Source organism: Petromyzon marinus, chromosome 16, assembly GCF_048934315.1.
Source record: "Petromyzon marinus isolate PM22_M1 ecotype Great Lakes invasive population chromosome 16, UKy_Petmar_22M1.pri1.0, whole genome shotgun sequence".
Lineage (NCBI taxonomy): Eukaryota > Metazoa > Chordata > Hyperoartia > Petromyzontiformes > Petromyzontidae > Petromyzon > Petromyzon marinus.
Genome location: NC_133682.1, coordinates 15,171,314 through 15,189,630, shown reverse-complemented (window position 1 = coordinate 15,189,630; position 18,317 = coordinate 15,171,314). Strand labels below are relative to the sequence as shown.

Here is an 18,317-nt window from a genome sequence, read left to right as displayed (position 1 = left end):
AAACAAAGAATATAGTTGACAGAAGATGTCTAAACATCAGAAGAAGCGTAACCCACCTGTGGCGTCTTCCGACGACGATGATGAAAATGGTACCCAAGACCTGCCGGCCCCGGGAGCCGTGGTCCCGGTTATGGAAACCACGGCGGGAGAGGTCGCTGCACCGGAGACGGTCGGTGCGAACGCAACGCCTCCGCACCAGCAGCCCGAAGATGGCTGGAGGAGGGTGATGGAGCAACTGGACTCATTACGGGCGGTGGTTGTGCAGCTGGTGTCGCCTCTCACTGCTTCTATGGTGGCAGGGTGCTCAACGCAAGCGATCGGGAATCCGGGGTGGAAGTTTCGGCGGGTTCGTCTACAGGTGTGCCATTACGCGTGCGGAGGGAAGCAGGCATTCGGACGCCGCCATTTTTGGCGGCGCGAGAGAGGCGCGGACAGAGTCCGCCATTTTACAAGAGACGCGTGGTGCGCAAGACACGGCAGCCCGCCGCTAAGGATGCGCGGAGCGTAACTGATCGTACTCGAAAACTTCCTCGGTTAAAGAATCCGTCGTGGCAGGCGGCGACTGGAGCCACCTTCACTTGGCAATTCGAGGCGGCTTTCCGTTCAGTACATTGGATGGAGGAGGAGGCGCTGGTCGCTCTGCCGACTGTTTTGGACGACGACGCTCCTGCGGTCTTCAAAACTATTCCTGCTGAGAAAAAGTCCTCTCTTCGGGGGTGCTTGTGCTGAGATGGCGGACGTGTACGAGCCGCCTTCCGACACGCGACGCAAATTTCTTCAACGTAGGCGAGGGGAAGCCGAGACGCCTCTCGCCGATCGCAGCGCGCTGTTGGCGTTAGCGGGTGCTGCTTGCCCTTGGCGTGAATCCGGAGGCCCTCGACTTGCTCGACATGGAACGAATGTTGGGACTGGTGCAGTACAGTAGCGGGTTGTGGCCAATGTGTGCAGTACAGTAGCGGATTGTGGTCCGTGTGCTCATCCAAGCCATTCTAACAGTTGTGCCACGATCCACATGCTGAAGCTTTTACTGTTCGAGTGTTGTATTATGTTGTATTATTATCTATTTGTATTATTTTACAATTTAATTAAGTGTATGGATGTTATTTATTTGTACAGTACATGATTAATATGAAACATTTTAATGTTTTCCGGTATTTGTTTAGTCGGACACAGGAACCTAACCCCCTGTTTCCCACCATATATAAACGTGGTAAAGTATCTACATTCACAAATTCTACTTTCGCGCAGATGTTCAAAAAGAGAACCCTCTCGGATGTCGTGGCCTTACCGTATACTGAGCAAACATTTTATTTCAATGACCCTTCTTCATAGCAGAGAGACAGACAGGCATTATTTCAGCCGGTGAGGGCCATCGAGCTACGCAGCTCGGTTACCAGGACGACCGCAGCCCAAGGCCGTCGGCAGTGGCAGGCAGTTACAGGACACCGCAGGGTGGAGGGAACGTGCAAACTTAACAGGAGCAAACACAACAAATTATTCACGCGAAAATCACGCCAGAACTTTCCGCAAACAGGATGAACAATAAGTAGTGCTTACATACAAATCAATGTTGAAAAAGTTGTGTTACAGAAACATGTAAATTAACCATATCGATCTTTGTACATATACAGCCACAGACAGGGAGAGAGAGGGCCAAGGGCTTGACCTTATTGCCACACTTTACACTGCACTTTCCAGAGAAAGCTGGAACATTTTAAGCACTCTGACTTTCTGTGAGCCTCGCTTTCACTCAAGACCAGAGTGATCGTGTGCTTAGACCATGTCGTTGGTATTCTGGTCACCACTGGTGAAGTGAGCAGACACTGTTTTAGATGTACTCAAGGTAAACCAACCAGAGATGTTCAACAAACCTTTACCCCTAAGGCATCTGATATGTCTCTCCTATGCTATGCAGAACACTGCTTTGCAGGTGATGCATTAACCATAGCAGTTGAGGTGCATGTGACCATCGCACTAAACTAATGTGCTGATGTTTTGATCATGAGTCGTGTTGGTGGTTATTGTGAAGCTGCACGTGCTGCATACTTGGGGAGCGGGGAAGTGAAGAAGAGAGACGCATGTCATTTTGGGCAGAACGAGATTTGAGACCTGGAAGGAAGTGGGACAGGGACGTTTACGAGGTGGTGGTCACAAACGTGACGGGTTAAATGGAGGAGAGAGCAAAGTATTTCCTAAGGCTCAGAGGCGTGTGGCCCCACCAAAGATTAGGAGGGAAGGCAGCTCGAGTAAAACTATTTACTCACTATATTTTACCAGGTTAGGCCCACTGAGCTATATAGCTCTTTTTCAGAAGTGACCTGGCCACAAATGATAGCTCAACGAAGTGGCATACCACGTGGAAATGTATAGCAGCCAAATACTCTAAGCGCATGTTGATTCTAAATGTGGGGGGAAAAAACCAAAGGACCCGGAAAAAAATCCACGTGACCACGGGGAAAACACGCAAACTCCAAATATACAGCGGGTGTCCGGGTTGGGATCGAACCCACGACCTCCTGTATACCAGGTGAGGAAGTTAACATCTCATAGCCACCGCGGCACCTTAGAACCAGTGCCAACAATTTCCCAAGCTCTGTGGCACTACATTGGGATGATCAACTCCATTGATGAACGATGATACATGTGAGAGGAAACCGGAGTACCCGGAGGAAACCCACGCGTGTGAGTGGAGTAACGTATGACCCTTGGGCTACACCTATTTCAAACCTTTTAAAACAGTCTGCCTCAGTAGCAGACCATGTTTTCCCACCGGATGACGGACGCTTGTGTTGCGCCCGAAACGTCGTGATTTATTTTATACCTACGTGACTTTACCGAAAGAACCAAAGAGTATGGAGTAACGTACCCTGTGGAGATGAAATAATCCACTTGCTGTAGTGCCATACCCTGACAAGCCAGAAGAGGGCGATCTCAGCCCACCGGGTTTGGGAGTTTGACGAATTTATGCCATCCACCAACCCTAGCTGCCTCCAGTATGCTGGATTATATTATTGGCACGCGACCAGCGCCTGGCGAGTGATGAGATGTTGGAGATGATGTCTTAACACGCTGACCTCTGAGGCCTCCGAATTGTCCATCCCTCTGTGCGCATTGCAGTGTGGTGATGGAGGATGGGGACATGTTTGGACAGACGAGGGACTACAGCTTCCTGTACAACGACACCACCATCACGCTGTCCCTTGCCCAGCTTCGCAATGTGCGTCAAAGTCCTAAAGGCAGGACTCGACTTGCTGAGTGTCGCCCTTCGTTCAGTGCGCATGAACAATAACCAACGTACGATTATATGTAAACGCACCGGCACGCAGCAGTTTAGTAGCGAAGCTGTAGCGATCCACGATGGACAGACGACGGCTGTGACATAGGTAATCGGAATCAGTATATCCTGGAGAAATCCGATGAGCTATGAAGCTCTTTTTCCACAGATGTCCAGCAGGGGCATGTCAGAAAGCCACAACAACGAACAATTTTAAAACAAAACTATAGGAGTACAAAGTATAGGAAAGGTAAGCAATTGTACGGAGCACAGGGGAAGCATGCGTCGCGCTTGTTACGTAGCACTCGCAGCGTATAGCTGTTTACGAGAATGTCTGGTGATATTGCTACGAATATTGGTGATGGTGTTTATGTTGATGGTATAACTGTGATAATGGTTAGAATACATCGTTCCCAATACATTCAATGATTTTAAACATTTCCTGCTGCTTTTATGGTTTGCAGAGGCTGCAGGAGGTGCCTGGAGAGACCTTTTACCCCCTGCTGGAGGATGAGTAAGCACTGAACACAGCGGGGTCGGACTCAGTAGCAGGCACACCTTACACAACACAAGCCACTGCCACAAGTCACTACCGCAAGTCACTACCGCTAGCAATAGCCTCCATGGCCGGGACTGAACGCTACTGGTGAAAAGTTAATGGGAAGCTCCCCCCGCTTGGTTGAATATCGGGTTGGTCCATCTCCCCACACTCCGTGTATCACAAATGAATGGAACCCATATGGTGAAATATAAATGGCTCTGATAATTTCTTTTTTTAATAGAGCGAGCCTCTTCTGAAACCCGGGAAACGATTCTTGTTTTCGTCGATCATGGATTTTGCATCATAGTACCGCACGGCGAGTGACGCGAATAAGCGGTAGCGCGTTCGCCACATTTGTTGTAGAGTTCGCGGTTTGAATCCCCCGGCCACCCCGGTTATTATTGCCAGTGCGTTCACCACAATAATACTCTGTGCCATCTACCTCAAAGTAGATTTTGGAGATCGGCTGACTTAACTCGCGAGAGTCGGCTATTTTGTACCGGCGTCTGGGTCTAAAAAATGTTTTATTGCACGCAGATTACTCAATTAGGATTATACATGGCAATCATCGCTCCCTACTGGCAGCGTAATGCCCTGGGTCACTCTTGCAGATGAGACTAATCCTGGCCTCTTGGATTCTCTCCTGCTTGAATTAAATTAACTAATTGGTTGTGCACAAGTATATATGTGCATTTTCATATTTGTGAATGTATCTAAATATATGGAAGGGTGTACATATGTGGGGAGTGTCGACGCAGTGACTAGTATGCTGCACTATGAACCCGGTCACCTGAGTTCAATTCCCGCTCACGGCCAACACCAGTGATGATTCTCTGAACCGGTCCTGGGCCTCCCCTAGGTCAACTCAGCCTCAAATGAGTACCTGGTGCAGTGCTGCTCGCTAGCAGCACTTGCCCCAACAGTGTCAAAGGCTATAGGGAGATCTTCGTCTTTATCTGTATATATATACGTGTGTGTGTGTTTGCCTCCCTCTGTGTGCGTGCCAGTGGAGTGGCGCTCACCCCCTCAGGGAGCAGTTATGACCTGGCCGGCTCGGCGAGTCTCCCGCTGGTGATCCGAGAGAAGGACACGGAACACCAACTCCACCGGATCCTCCTCTTCCAGCGACTCCTCAAGGTGCCCCATGAGAACGATTGTTTAAGGGCGCTCTGTAAATTTTAATAATTATTATTTTGTAGCCCACTTCCGCCTGCACCCTCAGACTCCGTCAGCGTTGTGGCACTGAGCTACGTCCCCAGCGAACTGCCACGAGATACCATCCAATCCTCGTTCAGTTTAGTGTGAGGATTTCTTATATCGCGGTTGGAACATTTCCATCGGGTTAAATTCTTATAATTCTTTATTATTATGTTTGTTGACCTGGGAAAGCCTCACCGAGTCACACGACTATCTTTCAGAAGGGTACTGCCAACTATTCACAGGACGGGGCGATGTTGCTGCTATCTGTAATCCCATGGTAGCCTACTTTGTCGTTCTTAGTCTCGCAATTTTTGAGCGAATATGAAAATTTGAACCATTTGCAGACTGGTTTTTACTAAATGGTTCACGGGAACTGAACCTTTCGAGACCGTTTTGAACTGGTTGAATGGTAACCGGTTGATTTTGAGTTCATCTGAACCTCGACTCGGCTTGGTGGTTGCGCTGCGTGTGGTGTTGCTGCGGCATGCAGGCGTACCCGCACCGCAAGGATCTCATGTGGAAGGAGGCACGCGTGGACATCCCTCCGCTGCTGCGTGGGCTCATCTGGGCCACTATCCTCGGCGTCGAGGTCGTTTCCAAACTCATTTTTACAGTGACACGGAAGCTTCGAGCGACCGATCACACGGCACATATCTCACGTCAGCTATCATGTATGGGCTTCGACTAGCAATTCGTCTCCCCGCGATTAAATTTCAGAATTATTTATATTTTTTATACCATTTTTATTTTCATTTCTCAGTAGGGTTTGTTCACTTTTCTTTAATCTATCAGCCTAAATGTAACATTAGCATATACTTTATACATGATGTACATAAATCATAAATAATCCATTCTGATGTGAACCATTTCATGCATGCGTTATCATGGGTGAAAGAATTGTAATTGAGAAATCTATCCACTCTTAGATCCCCACCATCAGCTATTGTGATTGGCAGTTTAATTCCCTGTGATGTGACGGTAGCATAACCAACTCTGACCCCTGCACAGAGTAACTGCGCGTGTGTCTGCCGGTACCTTACGTACAGTGAGGGAAAAAAGTATTTGATCCCCTGCTGATTTTGTACGTTTGCCCACTGACAAAGAAATGATCAGTCTATAATTTTAATGGTAGGTTTATTTGAACAGTGAGAGACAGAATAACAACAAAAATCCAGAAAAACGCATGTCAAAAATGTTATGAATTGATTGGCATTTTAATGAGGGAAATAAGTATTTGACCCCTCTGCAAAACATGACTTAGTACTTGGTCGCAAAGCCCTTGTTGACAATCACAGAGGTCAGACGTTTCTTGTAGTTGGCCACCAGGTTTTTACACATCTCAGGAGGGATTTTGTCTCACTCCTCTTTGCAGATCTTCTCCAAGTCATTAAGGTTTCGAGGCTGACGTTTGGCAACTCGAACCTTCAGCTCCCTCCACAGATTTTCTATGGAATTAAGGTGTGAAGACTGGCTAGGCCACTCCAGGACCTTAATGTGCTTATTCTTGAGCCACTCCTTTGTTGCCTTGGCCGTGTGTTTTGGGTCATTGTCATGCTGGAATACCCATCCACGACCCGTTTTCAATGCCCTGGCTGAGGGAAGGAAGTTCTCACCCAAGATTTGACGGTACATGGCCCCGTCCATCGTCCCTTTGATGCGGTGAAGTTGTCCTGTCCCCTTAGCAGAAAAACACCCCCAAAGCATAATGTTTCCACCTCCAAGTTTGACGGTGGGGATGGTGTTCTTGGGGTCATAGGCAGCATTCCTCCTCCTCCAAACATGGCGAGTTGAGTTGATGCCAAAGAGCTCCATTTTGGTCTCATCTGACCACAACACTTTCACCTAGTTGTCCTCTGAATCATTCAGATGTTCATTGGCAAACTTCAGACGGGCATGTATATGTGCTTTCTTGAGCAGAGGGACCTTGCGGGCGCTGCAGGATTTCAGTCCTTCACGGCGTAGTGTGTTACCAATTGTTTTCTTGATGACTATGGTCCCAGCTGCCTTGAGATCATTGACAAGATCCTCCCGTGTAGTTATGGGCTGATTCCTCACCGTTCTAATGATCATTGCAACTCCACGAGGTGAGATCTTGCATGGAGCCCCAGGCCGCAGGAGATTGACAGTTCTTTTGTGTTTCTTCCATTTGCGAATAATCGCACCAACTGTTGTCACTTTCTCACCAAGCTGCTTGGCAATGGTCTTGTAGCCCATTCCAGCCTTGTGTAGGTCTACAATCTTGTCCCTGACATCCTTGGAGAGCTCTTTGGTCTTGGCCATGGTGGAGAGTTTGGAATCTGATTGATTGCTTCTGTGGACAAGTGTCTTTTGTACAGGTAACAAGCTGAGATTAGGAGCACTCCCTTTAAGAGTGTGCTCCTAATCTCAGCTCGTTACCTGTATAAAAGACACCTGGGAGCCAGAAATCTTTCTGATTGAGAGGGGGTCAAATACTTATTTCCCTCATTAAAATGCAAATCATTTCATAACATTTTTGACATGCGTTTTTCTGGATTTTGTTGTTGTTATTCTGTCTCTCACTGTTCAAATAAACCTACCATTAAAATGATAGACTGATCATTTCTTTGTCCGTGGGCAAACGTACAAAATCAGCAGGGGATCAAATACTTTTTTCCCTCACTGTACGCCCCGTGCTGCCTGCTAGTAGTCTGCTTTTATTCACTTATGGGATTGTACGTTCAATTTCCTGTCTCTTGCAGGGAGACATCCAAGCCAAGTACGACTCCATAGACAAGGACACCGCTATCCAGACGGACAGGCAGGTGGGAATCTCTCTACGCGCTAGTCGTCTTGGATGCCCACACTCCTCCTTTAGTTCACCAAGCTCACGAAGTAGAAGTTACAAATTCAGTTATTATTAACCTTTCCCATTCCGAGATATCTACAAATTGCAGGGTGGGTTCCGCTTTCACCTCTGAATCTCGGAACTCATGAGCGGTTGGCATTAATTTTATTTAGTGCAGCATAGTACCGCTGTTTTTAAAGACATTGTACTCACCGCAGAGAACTGTAGCGACACAACCTCACTCTATGATAGCTGGCGCGAAACTCTGCCATATGCCCTCCAGCATGGCCTTAGTTTTGATTGCGTTCCGATGACATACATGTCATGACCCTACGTGTTCGATGACGTACACATACGTCATCAGAATGTATGTATATTGAACTTCTTTCGCACCGTACGTAGCCAACCGTCCTAAACCACGGCAGCATTTCTCCGCTCCAGAAGCCCGTGGGTGGAGAGAACTGAGCAAACTGAACAAGATCGCACAGAGTTTGATCTCTTTGATGATTTATCACAGATGTTTGTATTGTCAGATTTTTTTAATCATACACATCAGAAACATGAATACAATTAATAATTCAAAAATTAGTTACCTTATCAATCTACATATATATTTTTCTTGGTTTAGGCCACAATGATCTAGCCAAATTTATATTGTGACAGCCTTCACCATAGCCAATCAAATTACATTGTGACGTATACAAGCGCCAATTATGATTGTTTCGGTTGTCTCGGTGGTATAAGTTTAACAACAATTCTCACAGCCAAATGTATCAATGGGATAAGATGTTTAGCTTGAAAATATGTCAAACATCTTCAGGTAAATCACTAGGAAGTCAGAATCAGTGTGTCACCTCACCTGGCTTAAATAGATGTCATGATCTCACAGGAATAACCAATCAGGTTAAAATTAGAAATCAATCATATTCTAATTTATCTGGGCCAGTGATTAACATATGCATTATTCACTATAACTACACGTACATATACTAGCCTGTAGCAGGATAGCATTATGTTAACTGAAGCTTAAGCTAAAATAGTTAATCATTGATATGTATCACCTACCTCTTAATAGTGTGTTGTGCTCTATTACACGTCTGCCTTGAATAAGAGACTTTCTTTCAATGGGCTGCCACCTGCCTTGAAATTAGTGCGTAATGTGTGGTTGTTTTTGTTGTATACATATCGTGCTTGGTGTGCTGTGCGCATCCCATATGGTGCGTCTGCATGTGTGTGTGTACGCGCGTGTGTGTGTACGCGTGCACGTGTGTGTGTACGCGCGTGTGTGTGTGTACTTGTGTGTGTGTGTACGTGTGTGTGTACATGTGTGTGTGTGTACGTGTGTGTGTGTGTACGTGTGTGTGCTGCTTGCAGATTGAGGTGGACATCCCACGCTGCCACCAGTACAACGAGCTGCTCTCCTCCCCCGAGGGTCACGCCAAGTTCAAGCGCATCCTCAAGGCCTGGGTTCTGTCCCACCCACACCTGGTGTACTGGCAAGGTGCACCACCTCTCTGTGTAACACACTCAACAACAGCAGCCGCTTGTGCCAGGCTAGGTGAACTTTGAGGCCATGTGAACTGTCGAGGGCTTGCTGCTGGAAGGAGGTCATGGGACAGACCCAGGTGTTATTGATTGACTATCCGAGATGACTGACAGATGCACCTCTTGTGTTCCCCACTGTGCCAACTTTCTGCGTTTTATCCGCCCACTACTCCGCTCGTTGTTGTGAGCGCCGCTCCTCCACCCTCACTTGTTGTTCGAAGGCGATTGCCTCCAACTGCCCAGTAGCGTCCTTCACGAGCCTCCTCCACACACACACACAGACCCCTGGTCTAATAGCAAGGCGTTGTACACAGGACTTTTCTGTACACACACATGAATCTATTGGCAAGATACTGTATGTTGCTTAATGTTGCTTGTGGTGCATTACCTTACATGTATACATGTGTGGCCCTGAGCAAGTGAAAGAAATTCCACATTACCATGGCACTCGGCCAGTTTATTCCATTGGACGGCCACTGTGGGGGTACTGATTTTACCAGTCCTTGAGAAAAGATGATGGTCAGTGACAACCCGCAGTTGGGATTTGTCCTGGCACCCTCACGACTGAGTCCCACTCTCAGACCACAGTGGCGTCCCCCTGAACTCTCCCACGGATACTCAACCCTCTAGTGGCTTCTGTGATTGTATTTCCTGGAGTGCATGGTTACATATTTAATGTTGAGCTCCCATGTAGCACTTGGTATGTTGAGGAGATGCACTCACCACTTTGGTGATCAGTCACTTTGCCCTTCAAACAGCACCCTTGCAAAAGAGGTGACCCAATCTTGATTTGAAACTTTCGTGACTGCAGGAATCCATACTCTCTGGTTCTTTCGGTAAAGTCACGTAGGTAGAAAAAATAATCAAAGAAAACACGACGTTTGGGTCGCAATACAAGCGTCCGTCTTCAGGGTGGACGCTTGTGTTGCGACCCAAACGTCGTGTTTTCTTTGATGATTTTTTCTATCTACAGTGAGGGAAAAAAGTATTTGATCCCCTGCTGATTTTGTATGTTTGCCCACTGACAAAGAAATGGTCAGTCTATAATTTTAATGGTAGGTTTATTTGAACAGTGAGAGACAGAATAACAACAAATAAATCCAGAAAAACGCATGTCAAAAATGTTATAAATTGATTTGCATTTTAATGAGGGAAATAAGTATTTGACCCCTCTGCAAAACATGACTTAGTACTTGGTGGCAAAACCCTTGTTGGCAATCACAGAGGTCAGACGTTTCTTGTAGTTGGCCACCAGGTTTTTATACCTCTCAGGAGGGATTTTTTCACACTCCTCTTTGCAGATCTTCTCGAAGTCATTAAGGTTTCGAGGTTGACGTTTGGCAACTCGAACCTTCAGCTCCCTCCACAGATGTTCTATGGGATTAAGGTCTGGAGACTGGCTAGGCCACTCCAGGACCTTAATGTGCTTCTTCTTGAGCCACTCCTTTGTTGCCTTGGCCATGTGTTTTGGGTCATTGTCATGCTGGAATACCCATCCACGACCCATTTTCAATGCCCTGGCTGAGGGAAGGAGGTTCTCACCCAAGATTTGACGGTACATGGCCCCGTCCATCGTCCCTTTGATGCGGTGAAGTTGTCCTGTCCTCTTAGCAGAAAAACACCCCCCAAAGCATAATGTTTCCACCTCCATGTGTGACGGTGGGGATGGTGTTCTTGGGGTATAGGCAGCATTCCTCCTCCTCCAAACACGGCGAGTTGAATTTTGATTTAAAGCTTTCTTGGTTCTTTCAGTAAAGTCACGTAGAAGGGACCTTGCGGGCGCTGCAGGATTTCAGTCCTTCACAGCGTAGTGTGTTACCATTATTTTCTTGGTGACTATGGTTCCAGCTGCCTTGAGATCATTGACAAGATCCTCCCGTGTAGTTCCGGGCTGATTCCTCACCGTTCTTATGATCATTGCAACTCCACGAGGTGAGATCTTGCATGGAGCCCCAGGCCTAGGGAGATTGACAGTTCTTTTGTGTATCTTCCATTTGCGAATAATCGCACCAACTGTTGTCACCTTCTCACCAAGCTGCTTGGCAATGGTCTTGTAGCCCATTCCAGCCTTGTGTAGGTCTACAATCTTGTCCCTGACATCCTTGGAGAGCTCTTTGGTCTTGGCCATGGTGGAGAGTTTGGAATCTGATTGATTGATTGCTTCTGTGGACAAGTATCTTTTATACAGGTAACAAGCTGAGATTAGGAGCACTCCCTTTAAGAGTGTGCTCCTAATCTCAGCTTGTTACCTGTATAAAAGACACCTGGGAGCCAGAAATCTTTCTGATTGAGAGGGGGTGAAATACTTATTTCCCTCATTAAAATGCAAATCAATTTATAACATTTTTGACATGTGTTTTTCTGGATTTTGTTGTTGTTATTCTGTCTCTCACTGTTCAAATAAACCTACCATTAAAATTATAGACTGATCATTTCTTTGTCAGTGGGCAAACGTACAAAATCAGCAGGGGATCAAATACTTTTTTCCCTCACTGTACGTGACATTACCGAAAGAACCAGAGAGTATAGAGGTGATCCGGTTTTGTGCCTCAGTTGATCTAATCTCCTGATGAAATAGAGGCAACAACAGCCACAAAGGGTGATAATTCACGTGTGTTTTGTTTCTTAAATTCATTACTTCCCCTATGTAAAATACTAAATATATTCATTAGGACACATGCAATCGATCACACTTTAAAGCGAGTAACATTGCACAAGTGTTGTCATCCCACAATGCGTGTCTGTGTGTGTTGAATAAATCTACATGCTAGGCATGCCGAGCTCATTCTCATCCCCTGTCTCTGCAGGTCTTGACTCGCTCTGCGCCCCGTTTCTCTACCTCAACTTTAACAATGAAGGTGCGGATTGCCAATGATTTTGCTGCACTACGGGTTACCCACGGTTCATGGAATGTGATATTTAATAAATATATAGGGGCTAGGAATTGCAAGTCCACAGCTTCACACGGGGGATATTTCGCTGTGGAGCACTCGGTGGGATGGCGAGGGGAGTGAAGTGGAAGGACACGGTGGCAAAGCGATGGATTGCAGAAAAACTTCTCTCAATTTGGATGACACAGCAGCAGTCATCGCCCTCGACTGGCACACTCTAATGCCTGATTGCAGGTCAGTTGCTAAATCACCTTGTGCCCACGGGCACAGCTTTTAAAATTAAAATGTGACGTAAGTCACTCATTGTGTGTGAAGCGCTCTGAGACGCAGCGGAGAGGGCTACTCTACCTAAAACAAATCCTCGTTTTGTGCGGTGATGTTGCGGCGGGGGGGAATGGCTCGCAGAGGAGAGCATATGTGGTGTTTCCTTAGAAACGTTGGTAATTGAACAGCGGTTGTGCAGGCCGTCCCACTGTATCCCGCACCTCCGATACGCATGGTTGGCTACGTACGGTGCGAAAGAAGTTCAGCATACATCCATAGAAATACGCTAAGCAGTTAAAGCAATGCATTGGGTGCGTATGTTTTTCTTTCCTAGAGTATGCATGTGTCATGGGTTTTAATGCAGATGTAGTGACATCGGGGATGTCACTGTATGGTGCCGGCCTGAGAGGGCCACGGCACGCGTAGCACCGTCATCGCGTACACCCCGTGGGCGGGTGTAGTACCAGCCCTCGCGGGGCTTGGTGTGCGCTGGGATAGCGCGAGCACCACGCATAGCATGTGATGTGGGCCCCCACAGGGGGGAGTGAGAGAGTGTCAGCCCAGGAGCAGGGTTGCCCCGGGCCATGATCCGGAGTGTCCACAGAGAGGCCCCCAGGTGGGGGGACTAGGGGGTGATCACGTGTCCAGGGAGAGCTCTCGAGAGGGATCGAGAGGGAGCTGGAAGGCTCTAGAAGGGGGCGGGGCCAAGGGCGGAGCGGCCCTGACCCGTGGGGGGATATAAGGCCGGTCCCTGAGAGGGACCAGAGTCGTTGCATTCTACAAGCTGGAAGCTCTACGTCCTACAAGCTGGAAGCTCAACATCTACAAGCTGGAAGCTCTACGTCCTACAAGCTGGAAGCTCTATGTCCTACAAGCTGGAAGCTCAACATCTACAAGCTGGAAGCTCTACGTCCTACAAGCTGGAAGCTCAACATCTACAAGCTGGAAGCTCTACGTCCTACAAGCTGGAAGCTCTATGTCCTACAAGCTGGAAGCTCAACATCTACAAGCTGGAAGCTCTACGTACTACAAGCTGGAAGCTCTACGTCCTACAAGCTGGAAGCTCAGCATCTACAAGCTGGAAGCTCAACATCTACAAGCTGGAAGCTCTACGTCCTACAAGCTGGAAGCTCAACATTTACAAGCTGGAAGCTCAACATCTACAAGCTGGAAGCTTTACGTCCTACAAGCTGGAAGCTCAACATCAACAAGCTGGAAGCTCTACGTCCTACAAGCTGGAAGCTCTATGTCCTACAAGCTGGAAGCTCAACATCTACAAGCTGGAAGCTCTACGTCCTACAAGCTGGAAGCTCTACGTCCTACAAGCTGGAAGCTCAACATCTTCAAGCTGGAAGCTCTATGTCCTACAAGCTGGAAGCTCAACATCTACAAGCTGGAAGCTCAACATCTACAAGCTGGAAGCTCTACGTCCTACAAGCTGGAAGCTCTATGTCCTACAAGCTGGAAGCTCTACGTCTCAATCTGGAAGCTCTACGTCCTACAAGCTGGAAGCTCAACATCTACAAGCTGGAAGCTCAACATCTACAAGCTGGAAGCTCTACGTCCTACAAGCTGGAAGCTCAACATCTACAAGCTGGAAGCTCAACATCTACAAGCTGGAAGCTCTACGTCCTACAAGCTGGAAGCTCTACATCCTACAAGCTGGAAGCTCAACATCTACAAGCTGGAAGCTCTACGTCCTACAAGCTGGAAGCTCTACGTCCTACAAGCTGGAAGCTCAACATCTACAAGCTGGAAGCTCTACGTCCTACAAGCTGGAAGCTCAACATCTACAATCTGGAAGCTCAACATCTACAAGCTGGAAGCTCTACGTCCTACAAGCTGGAAGCTCTACGTCCTACAAGCTGGAAGCTCAACATCTACAAGCTGGAAGCTCTACGTCTCAAGCTGGAAGCTCTACGTCCTACAAGCTGGAAGCTCTACGTCTACAAACTGGAAGCTCCACGTCTACAAGCTGGAAGCTCAACACCTACAAGCTGGAAGCTCTACGTCTCAAGCTGGAAGCTCAACATCTACAAGCTGGAAGCTCAACATCTACAAGCTGGAAGCTCTACGTCTCAAGCTGGAAGCTCAACACCTAAAAGCTGGAAGCTCTACGTCTCAAGCTGGAAGCTCAACATCTACAAGCTGGAAGCTCAACATCTACAAGCTGGAAGCTCTACGTCCTACAAGCTGGAAGCTCTACGTCCTACAAGCTGGAAGCTCTACGTCTCAAGCTGGAAGCTCTACATCTACAAGCTGGAAGCTGTACGTCTCAAGCTGGAAGCTCTTCATCTACAAGCTGGAAGCTCTACGTCTCAAGCTGGAAGCTCAACATCTACAAGCTGGAAGCTCAACATCTACAAGCTGGAAGCTCTACATCTACAAGCTGGAAGCTCTACGTCCTACAAGCTGGAAGCTCTACGTCCTACAAGCTGGAAGCTCTACGTCCTACAAGCTGGAAGCTCTACATCTACAAGCTGGAAGCTCTACGTCCTACAAGCTGGAAGCTCAACATCTACAAGCTGGAAGCTCTACGTCCTACAAGCTGGAAGCTCTACGTCCTACAAGCTGGAAGCTCTACATCTACAAGCTGGAAGCTCTACGTCCTACAAGCTGGAAGCTCTACGTCCTACAAGCTGGAAGCTCTACATCTACAAGCTGGAAGCTCTACATCTACAAGCTGGAAGCTCAACATCTACAAGCTGGAAGCTCTACGTCTCAAGCTGGAAGCTCAACACCTAAAAGCTGGAAGCTCTACGTCTCAAGCTGGAAGCTCAACATCTACAAGCTGGAAGCTCAACATTTACAAGCTGGAAGCTCAACATCTACAAGCTGGAAGCTTTACGTCCTACAAGCTGGAAGCTCAACATCAACAAGCTGGAAGCTCTACGTCCTACAAGCTGGAAGCTCTATGTCCTACAAGCTGGAAGCTCAACATCTACAAGCTGGAAGCTCTACGTCCTACAAGCTGGAAGCTCTACGTCCTACAAGCTGGAAGCTCAACATCTTCAAGCTGGAAGCTCTATGTCCTACAAGCTGGAAGCTCAACATCTACAAGCTGGAAGCTCAACATCTACAAGCTGGAAGCTCTACATCCTACAAGCTGGAAGCTCTATGTCCTACAAGCTGGAAGCTTTACGTCTCAATCTGGAAGCTCTACGTCCTACAAGCTGGAAGCTCAACATCTACAAGCTGGAAGCTCAACATCTACAAGCTGGAAGCTCTACGTCCTACAAGCTGGAAGCTCAACATCTACAAGCTGGAAGCTCAACATCTACAAGCTGGAAGCTCTACGTCCTACAAGCTGGAAGCTCTACATCCTACAAGCTGGAAGCTCAACATCTACAAGCTGGAAGCTCTACGTCCTACAAGCTGGAAGCTCTACGTCCTACAAGCTGGAAGCTCAACATCTACAAGCTGGAAGCTCTACGTCCTACAAGCTGGAAGCTCAACATCTACAATCTGGAAGCTCAACATCTACAAGCTGGAAGCTCTACGTCCTACAAGCTGGAAGCTCTACGTCCTACAAGCTGGAAGCTCAACATCTACAAGCTGGAAGCTCTACGTCTCAAGCTGGAAGCTCTACGTCCTACAAGCTGGAAGCTCTACGTCTACAAACTGGAAGCTCCACGTCTACAAGCTGGAAGCTCAACACCTACAAGCTGGAAGCTCTACGTCTCAAGCTGGAAGCTCAACATCTACAAGCTGGAAGCTCAACATCTACAAGCTGGAAGCTCTACGTCTCAAGCTGGAAGCTCAACACCTAAAAGCTGGAAGCTCTACGTCTCAAGCTGGAAGCTCAACATCTACAAGCTGGAAGCTCAACATCTACAAGCTGGAAGCTCTACGTCCTACAAGCTGGAAGCTCTACGTCCTACAAGCTGGAAGCTCTACGTCTCAAGCTGGAAGCTCTACATCTACAAGCTGGAAGCTGTACGTCTCAAGCTGGAAGCTCTTCATCTACAAGCTGGAAGCTCTACGTCTCAAGCTGGAAGCTCAACATCTACAAGCTGGAAGCTCAACATCTACAAGCTGGAAGCTCTACATCTACAAGCTGGAAGCTCTACGTCCTACAAGCTGGAAGCTCTACGTCCTACAAGCTGGAAGCTCTACGTCCTACAAGCTGGAAGCTCTACATCTACAAGCTGGAAGCTCTACGTCCTACAAGCTGGAAGCTCAACATCTACAAGCTGGAAGCTCTACGTCCTACAAGCTGGAAGCTCTACGTCCTACAAGCTGGAAGCTCTACATCTACAAGCTGGAAGCTCTACGTCCTACAAGCTGGAAGCTCTACGTCCTACAAGCTGGAAGCTCTACATCTACAAGCTGGAAGCTCTAAATCTACAAGCTGGAAGCTCAACATCTACAAGCTGGAAGCTCTACGTCTCAAGCTGGAAGCTCAACACCTAAAAGCTGGAAGCTCTACGTCTCAAGCTGGAAGCTCAACATCTACAAGCTGGAAGCTCAACATCTACAAGCTGGAAGCTCTACGTCCTACAAGCTGGAAGCTCTACGTCCTACAAGCTGGAAGCTCTACGTCTCAAGCTGGAAGCTCTACATTTACAAGTTGGAAGCTATACGTCTCAAGCTGGAAGCTCTACATCTACAAGCTGGAAGCTCTACATCTCAAGCTGGAAGCTCAACATCTACAAGCTGGAAGCTCAACATCTACAAGCTGGAAGCTCTACATCTACAAGCTGGAAGCTCTACGTCCTACAAGCTGGAAGCTCTACGTCCTACAAGCTGGAAGCTCTACGTCCTACAAGCTGGAAGCTCTACATCTACAAGCTGGAAGCTCTACGTCCTACAAGCTGGAAGCTCAACATCTACAAGCTGGAAGCTCTACGTCCTACAAGCTGGAAGCTCTACGTCCTACAAGCTGGAAGCTCTACATCTACAAGCTGGAAGCTCAACATCTACAAGCTGGAAGCTCAACATCTACAAGCTGGAAGCTCTACGTCCTACAAGCTGGAAGCTCTACGTCCTACAAGCTGGAAGCTCTACATCTACAAGCTGGAAGCTCTACATCTACAAGCTGGAAGCTCTACGTCTCAAGCTGAAGCTCTTTGTCCTACATGCTGGAAGCTCTACGTCCTACGAGGCAACCACGTGGTCGCGGACCCGAGTGAGAGGGTCCGACCCTTGGTAGCTGTAACTCCTCTGTATAGTGTAGTTAGCTGGGTGGTCACCACCCTAGGCTGTATCTGGTAAAGGGGCAGTTACCCCTTTTGTATATACGTGTTTTGAATAAATATGTTGCCTCTAAAAGGAACAACGTCTGCAACTCAGTTGGACGCACTACACATACACTAATTGCGTTAGCATCGGTGTAACTTTTCATACTACCGTGCTGTGTTGTCTAATTGTATCGGTGGATGTTAAAATGATGGTGGTGATAAACATCGCGGCTTTTTTTTTCTGCAGCCTTGGCTTATTCCTGCATGTCTGCTTTCATTCCCAAATACCTGCACAACTTCTTCATGAAGGACAACTCGAATGTCATCCAAGGTAAACCCCTTCTCGGATACTTAACTTGTCGCTCGGTGCAGCCACACGCCACGCACAGGTTTAGACACCAGATGAGGGTCCACGCTACGACTCCCATTTACACCTTTGGCCCCTTGTGTATGTGGGACCATTATATCATCACACCGTTTAGCACTGGATCACTTCTCTTAACACATCAGGTCCCCAGATTTAAAATCGCTCTACTATTCGAGCATTTTTACTCTTTAGAAAGCATGCTTGTGATTGTGCGATTCTTGTAACATTCGTATTCATCAATACATGCTA

General features: G+C 47.5%; 1 protein-coding gene across 4 annotated transcripts in view; it reads left to right on the top strand.

Annotated features, from left to right (window-relative positions):
- The window catches only part of TBCK (TBC1 domain containing kinase), a 53,306-nt gene that overhangs the window by 19,745 nt on the left and 15,244 nt on the right, over positions 1-18,317 (top strand). For all 4 annotated transcript variants that reach the window (XM_032955088.2, XM_032955089.2, XM_076067546.1 and 1 more), the window contains exons 12-19: positions 3,118-3,217; positions 3,739-3,788; positions 4,823-4,952; positions 5,506-5,604; positions 7,736-7,798; positions 9,196-9,322; positions 12,174-12,224; positions 17,949-18,032. In XM_032955088.2, coding sequence (XP_032810979.1) covers positions 3,118-3,217; positions 3,739-3,788; positions 4,823-4,952; positions 5,506-5,604; positions 7,736-7,798; positions 9,196-9,322; positions 12,174-12,224; positions 17,949-18,032 — 704 coding nt within the window. The remainder of the gene's footprint in view (positions 1-3,117; positions 3,218-3,738; positions 3,789-4,822; positions 4,953-5,505; positions 5,605-7,735; positions 7,799-9,195; positions 9,323-12,173; positions 12,225-17,948; positions 18,033-18,317) is intronic.